This window comes from Pagrus pagrus, assembly GCF_965226575.1.
Source record: "Pagrus pagrus genome assembly, chromosome: 9".
NCBI classification, from domain to species: Eukaryota; Metazoa; Chordata; class Actinopteri; order Spariformes; family Sparidae; genus Pagrus; species Pagrus pagrus.
The window spans coordinates 21,464,038-21,476,564 of record NC_140193.1 but is presented as its reverse complement, the minus strand read 5'-3'; the positions used below and the strand labels follow the sequence as shown (position 1 = coordinate 21,476,564).

Sequence of the window (12,527 nt, the reverse complement as noted above, 5' to 3'; positions counted from 1 at the left end):
GTTGCCGTTTTTATTATGTTTGCAGTGTGCTTGCATGCATGAAATCCACAAATGTGCAAACACACTTAAATATGGTATGTTTGTGCCAATAAACTGTGGGATCAATAACCCCTATATACACTGCTACAGTGAGTTTCTTAACAAGTTTGTACATGTTATTGTTTTTATATTGGAAATATTAAGCCAACTTTGTATTTATTTGTTTTATTATTTACTATTATTAAATAGTAATAAATTATCAAAAGTAATCATAATAATGATGTTTTTGTGTCGGTATGTATCATAATTGCGTTTGAAATTATGTTAAAAAAGGGATATTGTAATTATATCACGTTGAATTAACTAATTTCTCTTTATTTTATTGCTGTTTTTTTTTTCTTTATTGACAAAACGAGAAGATACAAAATGTTCGACGTCAGCGGGCCTTCTCTGGCGTAACATCCGGTACAGCCGTTTGCATTTCGCGCACGAACTGAAGTGTCGGCGAGCACCTGCTGAAACCACCAGGTAACCTTATCTTTTCATATCAGTGTGGTCATTAATTAGCATGCTTTCATTTTAACACCACACAACATCGACGTTTGTCACTATCTGATCGATTATTTGTACTTATCTGTACTCTCGCCGGTTATGAAACTCGGAGGGCTAATTTTAGCTAGCTTAGCATGCTAACATAAGCTCCAGTATTGTCTATTTAGATCTGTAGTTGATAACAGGCAGAAGTTAGTGCCACATTTAGTTCTTGAATCATTGGTGTGTATGAGTTTGCTGCACAAGACGCGAAAAGAAATGTCGGAAGAAATAAATAACCGCAACAAAGTATGTCGACGCAGCTGGGCTAACGCTAGCTACCGAGCAGTGAAAATAAAGGCGTGCCCAGTTACCATGGCTTTGTCTCAGCCTTAAAGACGCTGCCCGGTCTGACAGCTCTCGGTGTCATGTTTTTCCTCAGTAACTTGTCAGTAACCTTACTTACACACTTGGTCACTCACACAACTGGTGTGAGTAAGTTGCCGTGTTGCTCGTTTTAAGGCAATTGGCAATCATGCATTTCCAGAGGTAACTTGGAGATGTTCCTCAGTGTAACACAATACATTCAACAACATCTCAAACTACGGCATCCAAAACGGCCATAATGTTGAGTCACCTCCAGCAAAGCTTCAACAAAGGCTTGACTTTATTGCCATAATGATTTGATGCTGGGCTGCTGCATTAAACTGCATGAATTTCAGCTAGCTACACCGGCTAACTGTGCACTTTACATTGGTGAAAAATCGTTCAAACGTTTTTTTTTTTAGTCAACTGGTGTCTTATCTGATGTCATGTCTCAGCTTACATGATCTGTTCCTTACCTCCTCAGATTCAAAGAAAGTCTCACACGGAGCTGGCAGCCATGGCCCACCAATCGATAGATATCTTAACGAAGGTTTTGGAGCAGTCAGCTAAGCTGGTGGAGGAGAAGGTGGATGCACAGCTGAGCAAACTGAACGAAATGGATGAAGATGAATTGGAAAGACTGAAGGAGAGACGATTGGAGGCACTCAAAAAAGCCCAGAAACAGAAGCAGGTATGTGGGGTGTTTTCTTCTGCCGTCCTACAATGATTTGAAAATTGTGCCATTTTACTGCACAAGTCTCCGAAAGCAGAGGAAAAGATCTGGGTCATTTAGAAAATACACGTACAACAAGTACATCATTTATCACATTATGTGACAGCCTGAATTTAAATTCTATTAATTCAAGAGTCAAGATGTTTATTGTCAGTCCAGCTGTACAAGCTCACTAGTGTGAAACTCTTTGGCATGGAGGCTTCTCTACAGAACATCGTAAATACATCTGTAAAGATATAAAACAGTATAGAGAATATACTTAGTTTACCTGAATAGTCATTGGATTTCTGGAATATTGTGGACTTTTTAGGAAGAAATTATAAAGTCAGAAAAGATTGCAGGTCAATGCTTGTTGTTTTATTGTTTTGTTTTACAAAATTGTTCCTTCACAGTGCGATATACTTGGTGGTGGATGGTGGTTTTCAGCTGCTTATTCACAGTTCCCTTCTGAAATTCAGTGTTTATCATTTCAGAAATAATTGATAAGAATAACAGCCAAGACAGGGGTGTTATGGAGTTTAGTTTAAATGTTAGAAAAAAAGAGAGACGGATTGTTCTTACTGCATGTTCTCATTGAGATTCATTTTCTGCTACTCATCAGATTTCTCTGTTTCTTTTTTTAAAGGAGTGGTTGTCTAAAGGCCACGGAGAGTACAGAGAAATCCCAAGCGAGAAAGACTTTTTCAGCGAGGTCAAGGATAGCAAGAATGTTGTCTGCCACTTCTACAGAAATTCCACCTTCAGGTAAGTCCACAGCGCGGATTTATTTAGGTCTATAAACACCCTGAGTGACAGAGCAACAGGTGTCCGATTGAAACATTTACTGCTAAAGAGATTAGTTGATTGATAAGTCAGTCAAAGAACATTAACCTGCAACAGTACTGATAACCAGTTCATAGTTTCAGTGATTTATCAAGTTGAATTTCAACTTAGAACTGTGAACTTTTTCACTATTTCCTATTTCCCATATTGTTATAATATTCTTTTGTATGTTATTGTCCATTTTCTATTTAATCTACTTGACCTGCAGTACTCGCTAAGTTTCAAGTTTATTCATTTCTGTATTTGATCATTTTAAGTAAAATCTTTTGGTTTCTAACTCTTTATCAAGCAAACAAGCAAATTGAATGGCAATTTGTATTGGTAATTTGTTGTGTTACATTTTCAACCAAAAAATAACCAGTAAGCATATTCAGGGTGTCAGTGCAGTACCTCACTACCACTCAGCTGTTAGTTCATTATTTTACTGAAGTGTTGTTCACATGATCTCACGTTTTTTTCTTTTTTTGGTGTTTTTATTTTAAAGTTAGATCTCTTCTACAGTTTAATTTCTTTGTTTTTTTTTTTTAATTTGACTTGCTGCAGTATGTTGTTGTCAGGCTGCTCAACTTGTCGTTCTGTCCTCTTCATATAGATGTAAGATCCTCGACAAACACTTGGCCATCTTGGCAAAGAAGCACGTTGAGACCAAGTTCATCAAACTGAACGTGGAAAAGGCTCCATTTCTGACAGAGAGGCTGCGGATCAAGGTTATCCCTACGCTGGCTCTGCTATTAGATGGAAAAACAAAGGACTATGTGGTGGGATTCACTGACCTGGGAAACATAGATGAGTTTCCCACAGAGATGCTCGAATGGAGACTCGGCTGTGCCGATGTTATTAACTACAGGTGAAACTTAATGAACATAGCTACAGAATCACATAAATGTGCTGATTAAACCTGATTTTTAACATAATTTTTTCTTTTTTTCCCCCTCTTCTAGTGGTAACCTGATGGAGCCTCCTACAGTGACGCAGAGAACGAGCACAAAGTTCACAAAGGTGGAGAAGAAAACCATCAGAGGGCGAGGATACGACTCAGATTCTGATTCTGAAGATGACTGAAAAACACAGACAGTCATCCGGTTTTCTCTCTCAGGGCTACCTCGTTTAATAAAAGTCTATCAGACAGCCCGCTTTCATTTTTGTTCTCCTCTTCTCTCAGTGACTTACCCTTTCATTACAAATTTCCATATTTTAATGTTCCATATCAAAAATCCCAAAACTTAGTCTCAGCCTTATTAAATGGAGAATCTGCCGTGTTTTATGACCCACCAATCAACAAGCTATTAACTTTATTATAATTTTGTTGATTACGTCTCCGTGTTAGTTAAACCCTCAGAACATTGCCTTGAATTAAACTCCTGTTCATTTAGGTATTTCTATTTATTTCATGCATTTCCTTGTGACCCTGTGAGTCTGTTGTGAGAACAGAAAACATGATGCATGAGTGCCAAGACCATGATTTTGCACCAGAATACATTTTTACATGACATTTCCTTGTAGCAAGAGTTTGACTTGACTAATGCAGAGTTAATAAAAAGAAGAAAAAGATGTGTTTTGCTGTGATTTTGTATTGCTCCTCTATAAAGTTGGGTGAAAACACTGGATCCTACAATTCCCATAATGCAACAACTAACATTGTTAGACTGTTTTCCCCTTGAAAATGTGTAAAATTGTTGGAGTGCCTCTTCAGTGTTGGATCAGGCTTGTATCACATTAACTCAAAAATTAATTGATATAAATGACTTGTTAAAGGCCTCACATACACATACAGTTGTCTTGACTCATTTGTGGTTAATTAGAGCTCTGCCCAGATTAAAGATGGCTGGGGCTCTGTAAGGAGTCCACCCATTTCACTGCATACATTTTGTCTTGTCAAAGCAGGAAGAGCACAGTGTGATCAATAACATTAACAATCCCTCCATTCCATTAAGTGTCCCAATAAACCGAGTCAGTCAGTGAGCATGCACAATGCCAGAGCCCTGGTACAAGCGCAACTAAATGGAATGCAGCCATCAAAAATGTAAGAAATTTTACCTGTGTTTTTCCTGCTTTGAATAGTTGTGTGGCCAGAAAATTGAGAGGTAACCAAACTCAACGTATCTTAATAAAGTGTTTAGCTGTTCCACATTGACAGCGTATAGAAAACAATTCTCTTTTCCTAGGATGGAGAAGAAATGAGCCACCCTACTCTCCCTCTGATGGGGTTATCCTTGTTGCCTTCGCTCCTTGGGTTGGATAAGTTAAATCATGAGTGATGACTGGTTGGCAGTGTTTTTCAGTACTGTTCTTGTGCTACCACTGCCCTGCATGTTCCCCTGCCCCAATACTTGGTTCTAATGATCAGTTCATCCATCAAGCTCTGCTGAAGTCTAATAATGCCCACTCATTTGAATTTGAAAAACAAACTTTTAGTATTAAACAAAAATGTTCTGATTTTATGATCACTTACAGTATGCATTGGGGAAGTGTCATAGCAAGACAGCTCTAGGTGTAAACCTGTGGGCTGGCCAGAGCCTTTCTCAATGGAAGCAGAGTAGTAGTAGTATGGAATTAGGACACAGCTACAGTACTTTGAAGAGGTCTAATTGGAAGTAAAAAATACCTGCGTAAATGGACCCTCTGTGTGTAGGGCCTTTCAACTGTCCAACAATAGCCATTGGTAGTCTGACTGAACAGGGAGGGTGAAAGAGTGTGTCTCTACAAGAAGACAAGTGAACGATACTCATTTCAAAAGGTCTTTAATTTATGTTGGCTTTTTTAAGTCATGTATAATAAAGAGTCCAAACCATCACATGTTGCTAAACTGTTAGAGAGAACATATTACAATTGTTACAACTGTAACAGCTCCATGTGTGACACTGACTGATAAGTTGGCTTTTAAATTGTTTTTAATAATGATTAGACAAAAATAAACTTGATACCAACCGGATAACTGAGTAAACCCAGAACCAGCTCAAACCTTGAGCACAGACTCAGTGTAGTGGAATATGACTAGAGTGCTATTGAGCACAGGATTTTTCATTCAATTTATGAAAAACTGACATGATTTAAAGCAGAGCTAAGATTCGATAGCTTTGGGTTCTGCAGGTTGGAGGAGGCGACGAACAATTAGCTCTCCTTTGCTGTTAATGAAGCTGTCAGCCATGTCCTGTTCAGCAGGGAGTCCGTAGGGAGTCTTCAGCGGCTGGATCCTGAATGAACCAGAAAATCATACAGTCTCTTTAAATGTCCGTTTAATGACCAGACAAGCCTCTTTGATAGACATTTGAACAATGCTCTCAAAAAGATACATTTTCTTTTTTAACCCAAGTTGTAAATGTCTGTTGTGTCGTCAGATTTTCTTTTGCTGCATGCTCTAATGATTTGCAGAGACTTGATGAACATCATTTAAGTCAGACCCGCTTTTTGTACATTCATCTTACCTTACAAGGTGCTTGACAAATTTCAGCTGGCTGTTGACTGAAGGTATATTTTTGTGAATCACAGGCACCTGTGCCTAAACACAAAGAGAACAGAGTCAGTACAAAAAACATTCATGACTGAGCGTTACAAGTAAAATTGAATTATGCCTCTAGAAAATACAATAATAAAATGTCTTTGTGCCTCTGTAGTGGACAGATAGTATCACAGCTAACAATTTTAGTTTTCATCTCTTGATATTGCTCATCAATCTTAATGAGACTTTGTTGTCATAAAACCCACTGAACATGACCTCGCATAGGTAGTCCTCAAATATACAACTCGGTACTGTATTTTTCCATGAAGTCTTGTGTTCTCCAAACGATTTCCTTGATTTTTCTTCTTCTTTTTTTAAAATTATCTTCAGTTCATTTTAAAGCATTAGAGAGGAGATGACCTAATGTGTTGTGTGCTTTGAACTGAACAAAAGCCTTACCTTCTGAAGCCCCAGGTGTTTCACCATCTCTTTCTCCCAGTGCGGTCTTCTCATCACACTTTTGACCCGTGTCACGATGTGCAGTTTATGAGGATGGTCTGGATCACCTCCATACTTCTCATGATGCTGTGATCTCTCAGCAAGAAACTGTGAAGAAAAAGTCAGAGCCTTTGAACACTTACAAAGGAGCAGTTGATGAGCTGAAGCAGTGCTTATATTATTTAAAAGTACAGAACAAACAAGCATCATCAATATCATAGCTGGATTAATCTGTTGCCCCTAGTGCTCCCCCCCTGCACACCTCTGTGTAGCGTGCTGGAATTCAACCCTATCTAATTTACCAATATGAACTATGTGAGCACACTATAAACTACATTTTCTAAGGTATTAACAGCAGATCAAGACACAAGGCCCCTCTACAACACAGGGCAAAAACTTCGATTTATCAAATTATTTGCAAGTAACTGACATATAGTGAATCCCGGGGCTTTTGCCTTGATTCTTACCTCTGGTGGGACTCTTGTTTTAGTAAATTTGCTGCGTGCAGACACAAACCATGGGCAAGGTGACAAAAGTCGAGCTTCTGTCAGGATCTAAACATACACAAACAGTGACCAGACAAAGATAAAAGTGCAAAAGTGTGTTAATGTAGAATAGAGTAAAAGGCAGGATTGTTTTCACGATAACAGAATTTTAAACTTAGATACAATACTAGTATTAAAAAAGTCGTTCAAAAGCAATACAGAACAAATTTTTTGTTTTTTGTTCTTACCTACACATTTGTAATAATGTTAATATCTGTGCATCTGAAAATCTCATAGTAGATCTATATTTTTGAGCTTCAGTACTTTGGAAACTAACAATGCTCTTTCATCATTTTATAACATGTGTTATGAAATACGTATGCGGCATCAATAGTGTCCTGTTGTGTCAGGCTATTAACCATAAGATTGTGCCATTATGTTTATACTGTGGGGTTTATACATTATACATCATGGGTTTATTCTGCAATTGTAGGCAATGTTTTGAGTTAATAAGCCAGGCAGCTTTAATTTGGAGCATTAGAAGTTATCCAATTATATAAAAATACACTTTACTTTTTGACAACACAAGAGACAGGATTGATCTGTATTAACCAGTCTTACACACAAAACAATGCCTTCATATTACGAACACTGTAGGTCCTGATTTAAAAATACAGATAACATTTCTTGCTTCTGTCAGTGTTGGACAGTTCATGCTCGCAAGCTCATGGTCTTACCTTTCCTGAGACAGAGCTCAAACTGCGACAGACACCCGACATGTTATGTTTTATCTCAGTTGAGCCACCAGCTCCTCGTCAGTTACAGAAAACAACACTCATGCACGCCAAGGTTACAGCCGAGCTCACCGCGAAACAAAGGCGTGGGACAAACGTTACTATCTTTTATGAAAAATACATACAACTCTATCTCTATTCAGACCATAACCGTCACATTTACACGTAAAACATTGATTCAAGAGATAAAAAACGACGGCAAACGGACTGTCACGTTTGTCTCATGACAGTTCGGTCTCCTCCATGGATGTATCCACCGGAAGCGTCATAGCGTTACATTGAAACTGCACCGATGTGACAAACGTTCCTTCAACGAGGTTCCTACAGTTATTTTTCGAACGTAACTGGCGATTTTAAAAATATATATATATATCTTGTTTAAATGTAATAAGACGGTGGCGCTTTGGCTGCATGCTTTTGTTTAAACTGCATCCACACAGACAACCGTGGACCATAATACCAGCGTTTAGTTTCTCCCGGAGTTATTTTTGTGGCGCACTTCTGTAGCTACCAAGTTGAGAAAGTAGTACCACTGCTTTTATTGACTTTCCTGACCGTAGATGAGCATGAATGTCCTTGTAGTTTTTTAGAATCAATTAAAAAAGACGACGGACAGACAGAACAATGTCAGAAAACCATGTGTCAGGGATGGAGGCGTCCGCCATCTCCGTCCTGAAGCGGGCAGTGGAGCTGGACCACGGTGGCCGCTTCCAGGAGTCTCTGGTCTGCTACCAGGAGGGCATTCAGCTGCTTATGGACGTGTTGAAAGGTAACCCGACCCCCTCCTTCACACATATACACAGTAGAGGCAGCATGGTGAAGAGTTGAACCATGGCTTATTATGTTTCCTTTCTCCTGTCAGCAGCTGTGAAAGATGACACAAAAAGAGGGCACTACAGGGACAAGATAAAGGGCTACATGGACAGAGCAGAGCAAATCAAGGCTCATGTGAACCAGATGAAAGAAGGTAATCAACACAACCACTGAAACCTGAATCTGTAGCTGCATTTATCTTGGAATATGTTAACCATTTATATTTTGATAAAGGGCCCCTCTGTCTGCAAGCATTTCATCAAAATATGTAATAATGTAGAATCTGCCTCAAGGCCCTCAATAAACCTGCTGCTAATGTGCTTTACCGGTGCATGTATTTAAAAAAGCAATCATATATCCACAAACCAGGTGACTCACACTAGACAATAATGTATTAAATTGATAAAGGCCCGAGAGTTTTTTCTGCACTTTTACCCAATCATGAGGCCCTAAGGGCAAACTCTAGTTAGAATACCTTGACTATTTCAGTCATCATTTAACACGTTTTTACCAACAAAAAAAAATAAAAATAGGGACATACAGAAAACCTGGGGCAGTGTAGTAATCCAGGGGAGAAATACTGATTGTTCTTTGGTTGAAATGCCTTGAGGGAACGTGTGTGTCTGTGTTGATGGGCCGTTTACTGTTGTAAGTTGCTGTCTTTGCCACTTCTCACTTGTATTCCTCGTCTCTTTCTGTGTTCCCGCTGCTATCAGATGGGAAATACCATGAGCAGGTCAAAATAGCAGAGGATGCTATTGGGTACAGCTACCAGGCTCTGTTCAAGCCATACATCAGCAGTTTACTCACAGAGGTCTGGGTAGAGGATCCATACATAAGGCACGTCCACCAAGTAAGAGCTTTGTTTTCATTAATATTTTATTGTGTGGGTTTTTCCCTTTTTGTTTTGAGCTGGATGGAGCTTCTTTTGTTTTGTTCAAGTGCTGCTTCCTATCACTGGACAAAGCAGTCCCGAAAGGCACCTGCTTTACTCTGTGGCAATTGGTAATATGATTCATTGTAACTTTGTTTGGGTTCTGGGAATATTCACAACTAAAGCACAATATTAGCTGACATGACACAAGGCCTTAAGGTAGGTCATGCTTTATAAACATATCTTGATGTCTTTATAAGGTCCCGGTGTCAAAACATATTATAAGACCGTCATCATTTTTGCAGATAAGGTGATTAATTATTCTTAAAATAATTTAGGTTTAATCAGGCAAGAACAGCAATGTCTTCAAACTGTTTACCTCATCTGCCCAAACTATCCAGTTAACAGTCATATCTTTCAGCAATGCAGCCAATCCGCATGAAATGCTGGAACCAGCAAGTATTTGGTATTTGAAATGAATAAATAGTTTAATTGATAATTGATTATCAGAATTGTGACTGATTCATTATCAGTCAGTTGAATAAGAATGAACCAAATACTGAAATCCAAGTTGGCCTTATTCATTGCAAACTTCTGTGGCATTATGAATAATACCTAATTGTTTTGTGTTAATGGAAATCAGTTGTTTTAATTAATATAAGATTAACAACAAGATTTTATAATATAGAAGAGTTTAGTTTAAAGCAAACCTGGCATGAACTCTGAAAACTGGTTATGCTGCATTCCACAATGCACAAAAAAACATCAACATTGTCTTAAAATATTAAGTTTATTACCTTAAATGTTCTCAACTTGTATTTTTACATTGCTCAAAGCATCCTGTACCGTTGCTTTGATGTTTTTAGCTTCACACTAAATTTTATTCTCAGCCCAAAACTGTACCAAACTCTACGGTGGCCCTAAGAGTCAAAACACAACACTTTGCGAAACACAATGACATTTTGGGAAAAAAATCTTTCCGTGATCTAAAATGCCATCGTGTTTTCTGAAATTATGCGATCTGATATGTGTTGAAATTCACCCTAACATGTCTGACAACCCCTCCCCCTTCTCTCCACTCCAGCTGTACAACTTCCTGCGGTTCTGTGAGATGCTGCTAAAAGCGCCCTGCAAGGTGAAAGAGATCCATCTCCTCACGACACAAGATGAAGTAGGTTATTAAAGTAATGAGGTCACCTGTCATGCATGCACGGCAGCCATAGCAGTCTCTTCTGTTCAGTTTGTGCTGCTGTCTCACTGCCGTTCGTCCTGTCCTGCAGACTGACAGCAGCCAACAGAGAAGCGCTCTGGCCGAGATCAAAGAGTGTCTCGGCACTCGGGGAGTGACTCTGGACCTGCAGTTCTCCTCCACTATACATGACAGGGAGATCAGGTACAGCTGCAGATACATGTGTACTGTATTGCACATCAGCACTCTACTCTCTATGGCTGCGGCTTTGTTTCATGGCAGTAATAAAAAATGTATTGCGTTTTTAGGTTTGACAACGGTTGGATCATCAAGATAGGAAGAGGACTAGATTACTTCAAGAGAACAAAGGTGAGACTTCACACTTCTGCTAATTAATAACCAACATGTTGAGTTCTGGTTGTTAGAAATGTTCGTTCTGTCTTCCAGGGACGATTCTCCATTGGATATTGCGATTATGACCTCAGGCAGTGTCATGAGACCACCGTGGACATTTTTCACACCAAACACACAAAGACACTATGAGATTTAAAAAGCTTTGCTTGTATCTAACCAATGGGACTTAATGTACTTACTTGCACTCAAAACCACACATCTGCTGTTTTTTTAGATTTGTCTTAACATACAGGTGCGTGTGATCGGCCTTGTAACAATGGTGTGATTGGATGATTTTTGTCAGAGGTTCATGTAATGCTCTTTGATAAATGTTATATTTCTTCCATCTTATGTTTATTATGTTATTCATAACAGCCTTTTCTTCACTTCTATGACCTGTTTTTATTTTAAATTCACTTTTCTTTTATAAATGGAAACTTGACGATTGTTTACAGGTAAGACACTTTTCAGGGATTCATACTGCCATCTGGTGGAAAAAATCTTTAAAACATTTTTACAATTATATTAAATGTGCTTTTATAATACCATAAAATGTGTCTTTCATTTATGACCCAATTTCACTACTGTTTTGAGCGTGTCCAGTAACTTTATATTCAGTGCCTTACATTGTACATTTAAAATATACATCTTAAAATAAATGTTTACATACTGTACCAAAAATATCACAATAAAAAAAGAGTCTTATAGGATTAGTAAATATGAAAAATTATATCCATTTCAGTCTAATTTCAGCATCATGTTTTTCATATTGTCCTGCTCCAACAAACCTGATTCAAATGATCGGCTCGCCATCAAGCTCTGCTGAAGTCTGATAACAGGCTGTTCATTTGAATTAAAAAAAAAAACACAGCCTGAACTGATAATCTTTCAAATGTGAACTAATCACATAAAGTAATAGCTACTTGATTATTTGTTAATTGTGAACAACAGGAATAGATCATACATCCTGCATTAATTCATGCTTCAGTTCAGCATTTATAAGTACATGTTTTGTATCCTTATTATAAAGTTTCAACAAAATGTGTGATATTATCTAATATGGTGCCAACCTAAAGCTTTGTAAATAGACTATGAGAAAAGTCAGCCTCTGGGAGCAGTGACTTGGTTTATGTCACCCTCGCAACAAAATATACCCCCCATGAAAAAACAATCATAAAGGAAATATCTGCCTCATTAAATTTTCATGGGAAACTATTTGAATGAATGGTCGACGCGTGAGTTCAAACAGCGCTGTGATCGGATTATCTATCGGCCTTAATCTCGATATGCACAGTCCTCGTCTGGGCTCTGAGAGGAGGAAATTATAATCCATCAGAAAAGCACATGAACTGAGGATGACCATGACTGAAACAAATGTCCGAACCTCTGTTTTCCCTCAGCGGAGTGGACAGAGGCTGTGTAAGAAGTGCAGTAACCATACAGCATATTTCTATTATCACAGACAGCTTTCATATACATCAGACATAATCACATTATCAAATAAGATAAGCTTGCATACACATTGTCTCTCACAACAGACAATAAATCCCTGAATGGGGGAAATTAAACAAAACAACATCCGAGGCTCTTATGTCACTGTGGTCTGTTAAC

The 12,527-nt window shown here is 38.4% G+C and overlaps 3 protein-coding genes across 4 annotated transcripts; 2 read left to right on the top strand and 1 right to left on the bottom strand.

Moving 5' to 3' along the window:
* The first annotated feature begins 418 nt into the window (after positions 1-418).
* Positions 419-3,559, top strand: txndc9 (thioredoxin domain containing 9). The gene is made up of 5 exons (XM_084361407.1): positions 419-507; positions 1,361-1,567; positions 2,235-2,353; positions 3,024-3,278; positions 3,373-3,559. Exons 2-5 carry the CDS (start codon positions 1,394-1,396, stop codon positions 3,491-3,493), a joined length of 669 nt encoding a protein of 222 aa, XP_084217533.1. The 5' UTR covers positions 419-507; positions 1,361-1,393; the 3' UTR covers positions 3,494-3,559.
* A 1,596-nt stretch (positions 3,560-5,155) lies between these two features.
* mrpl30 (mitochondrial ribosomal protein L30) lies at positions 5,156-7,923 on the bottom strand. The gene is made up of 5 exons (XM_084361184.1): positions 7,591-7,923; positions 6,836-6,922; positions 6,330-6,476; positions 5,857-5,930; positions 5,156-5,625 (listed from the first exon to the last, which is right to left on the bottom strand). The coding sequence occupies exons 1-5, from the start codon at positions 7,630-7,632 to the stop codon at positions 5,493-5,495; spliced, it is 483 nt and encodes a 160-aa protein (XP_084217310.1). The 5' UTR covers positions 7,633-7,923; the 3' UTR covers positions 5,156-5,492.
* A 138-nt stretch (positions 7,924-8,061) lies between these two features.
* Positions 8,062-11,262, top strand: mitd1 (MIT, microtubule interacting and transport, domain containing 1). 2 transcript variants are annotated; one of them, XM_084361182.1, is made up of 7 exons: positions 8,062-8,416; positions 8,510-8,614; positions 9,177-9,313; positions 10,419-10,505; positions 10,615-10,727; positions 10,832-10,892; positions 10,971-11,262. In XM_084361182.1, exons 1-7 carry the CDS (start codon positions 8,272-8,274, stop codon positions 11,064-11,066), a joined length of 744 nt encoding a protein of 247 aa, XP_084217308.1. In that variant the 5' UTR covers positions 8,062-8,271; the 3' UTR covers positions 11,067-11,262. The 2 variants fall into 2 exon arrangements, with proteins under 2 accessions (XP_084217308.1, XP_084217309.1); XM_084361183.1 differs by having other exon boundaries at positions 8,064-8,416; positions 8,513-8,614.
* Positions 11,263-12,527: the final 1,265 nt, after the last annotated feature.

Bases quoted from the DNA above. Each gene is read 5' to 3' on its own strand.
- mitd1 (XM_084361182.1), top strand. From the start codon at position 8,272: ATGTCAGAAAACCATGTGTCAGGGATGGAGGCGTCCGCCATCTCCGTC. The intron at 8,417-8,509 runs GTAACCCGACCC...TTCTCCTGTCAG, and splicing joins GCTTATGGACGTGTTGAAAG to CAGCTGTGAAAGATGACACA. The intron at 10,893-10,970 runs GTGAGACTTCAC...TCTGTCTTCCAG, and splicing joins ATTACTTCAAGAGAACAAAG to GGACGATTCTCCATTGGATA.
- mrpl30 (XM_084361184.1), bottom strand. From the start codon at position 7,632: ATGTCGGGTGTCTGTCGCAGTTTGAGCTCTGTCTCAGGAAAG. The intron at 6,923-7,590 runs GTAAGACCATGA...GTGTATGTTTAG, and splicing joins TGAGCTCTGTCTCAGGAAAG to ATCCTGACAGAAGCTCGACT. The intron at 5,931-6,329 runs GTAAGGCTTTTG...CTTTGTGTTTAG, and splicing joins AACACCTGGGGCTTCAGAAG to GCACAGGTGCCTGTGATTCA.
- txndc9 (XM_084361407.1), top strand. From the start codon at position 1,394: ATGGCCCACCAATCGATAGATATCTTAACGAAGGTTTTGGAGCAGTCA. The intron at 1,568-2,234 runs GTATGTGGGGTG...CTTTTTTTAAAG, and splicing joins AAGCCCAGAAACAGAAGCAG to GAGTGGTTGTCTAAAGGCCA. The intron at 3,279-3,372 runs GTGAAACTTAAT...CCCCTCTTCTAG, and splicing joins GCCGATGTTATTAACTACAG to TGGTAACCTGATGGAGCCTC.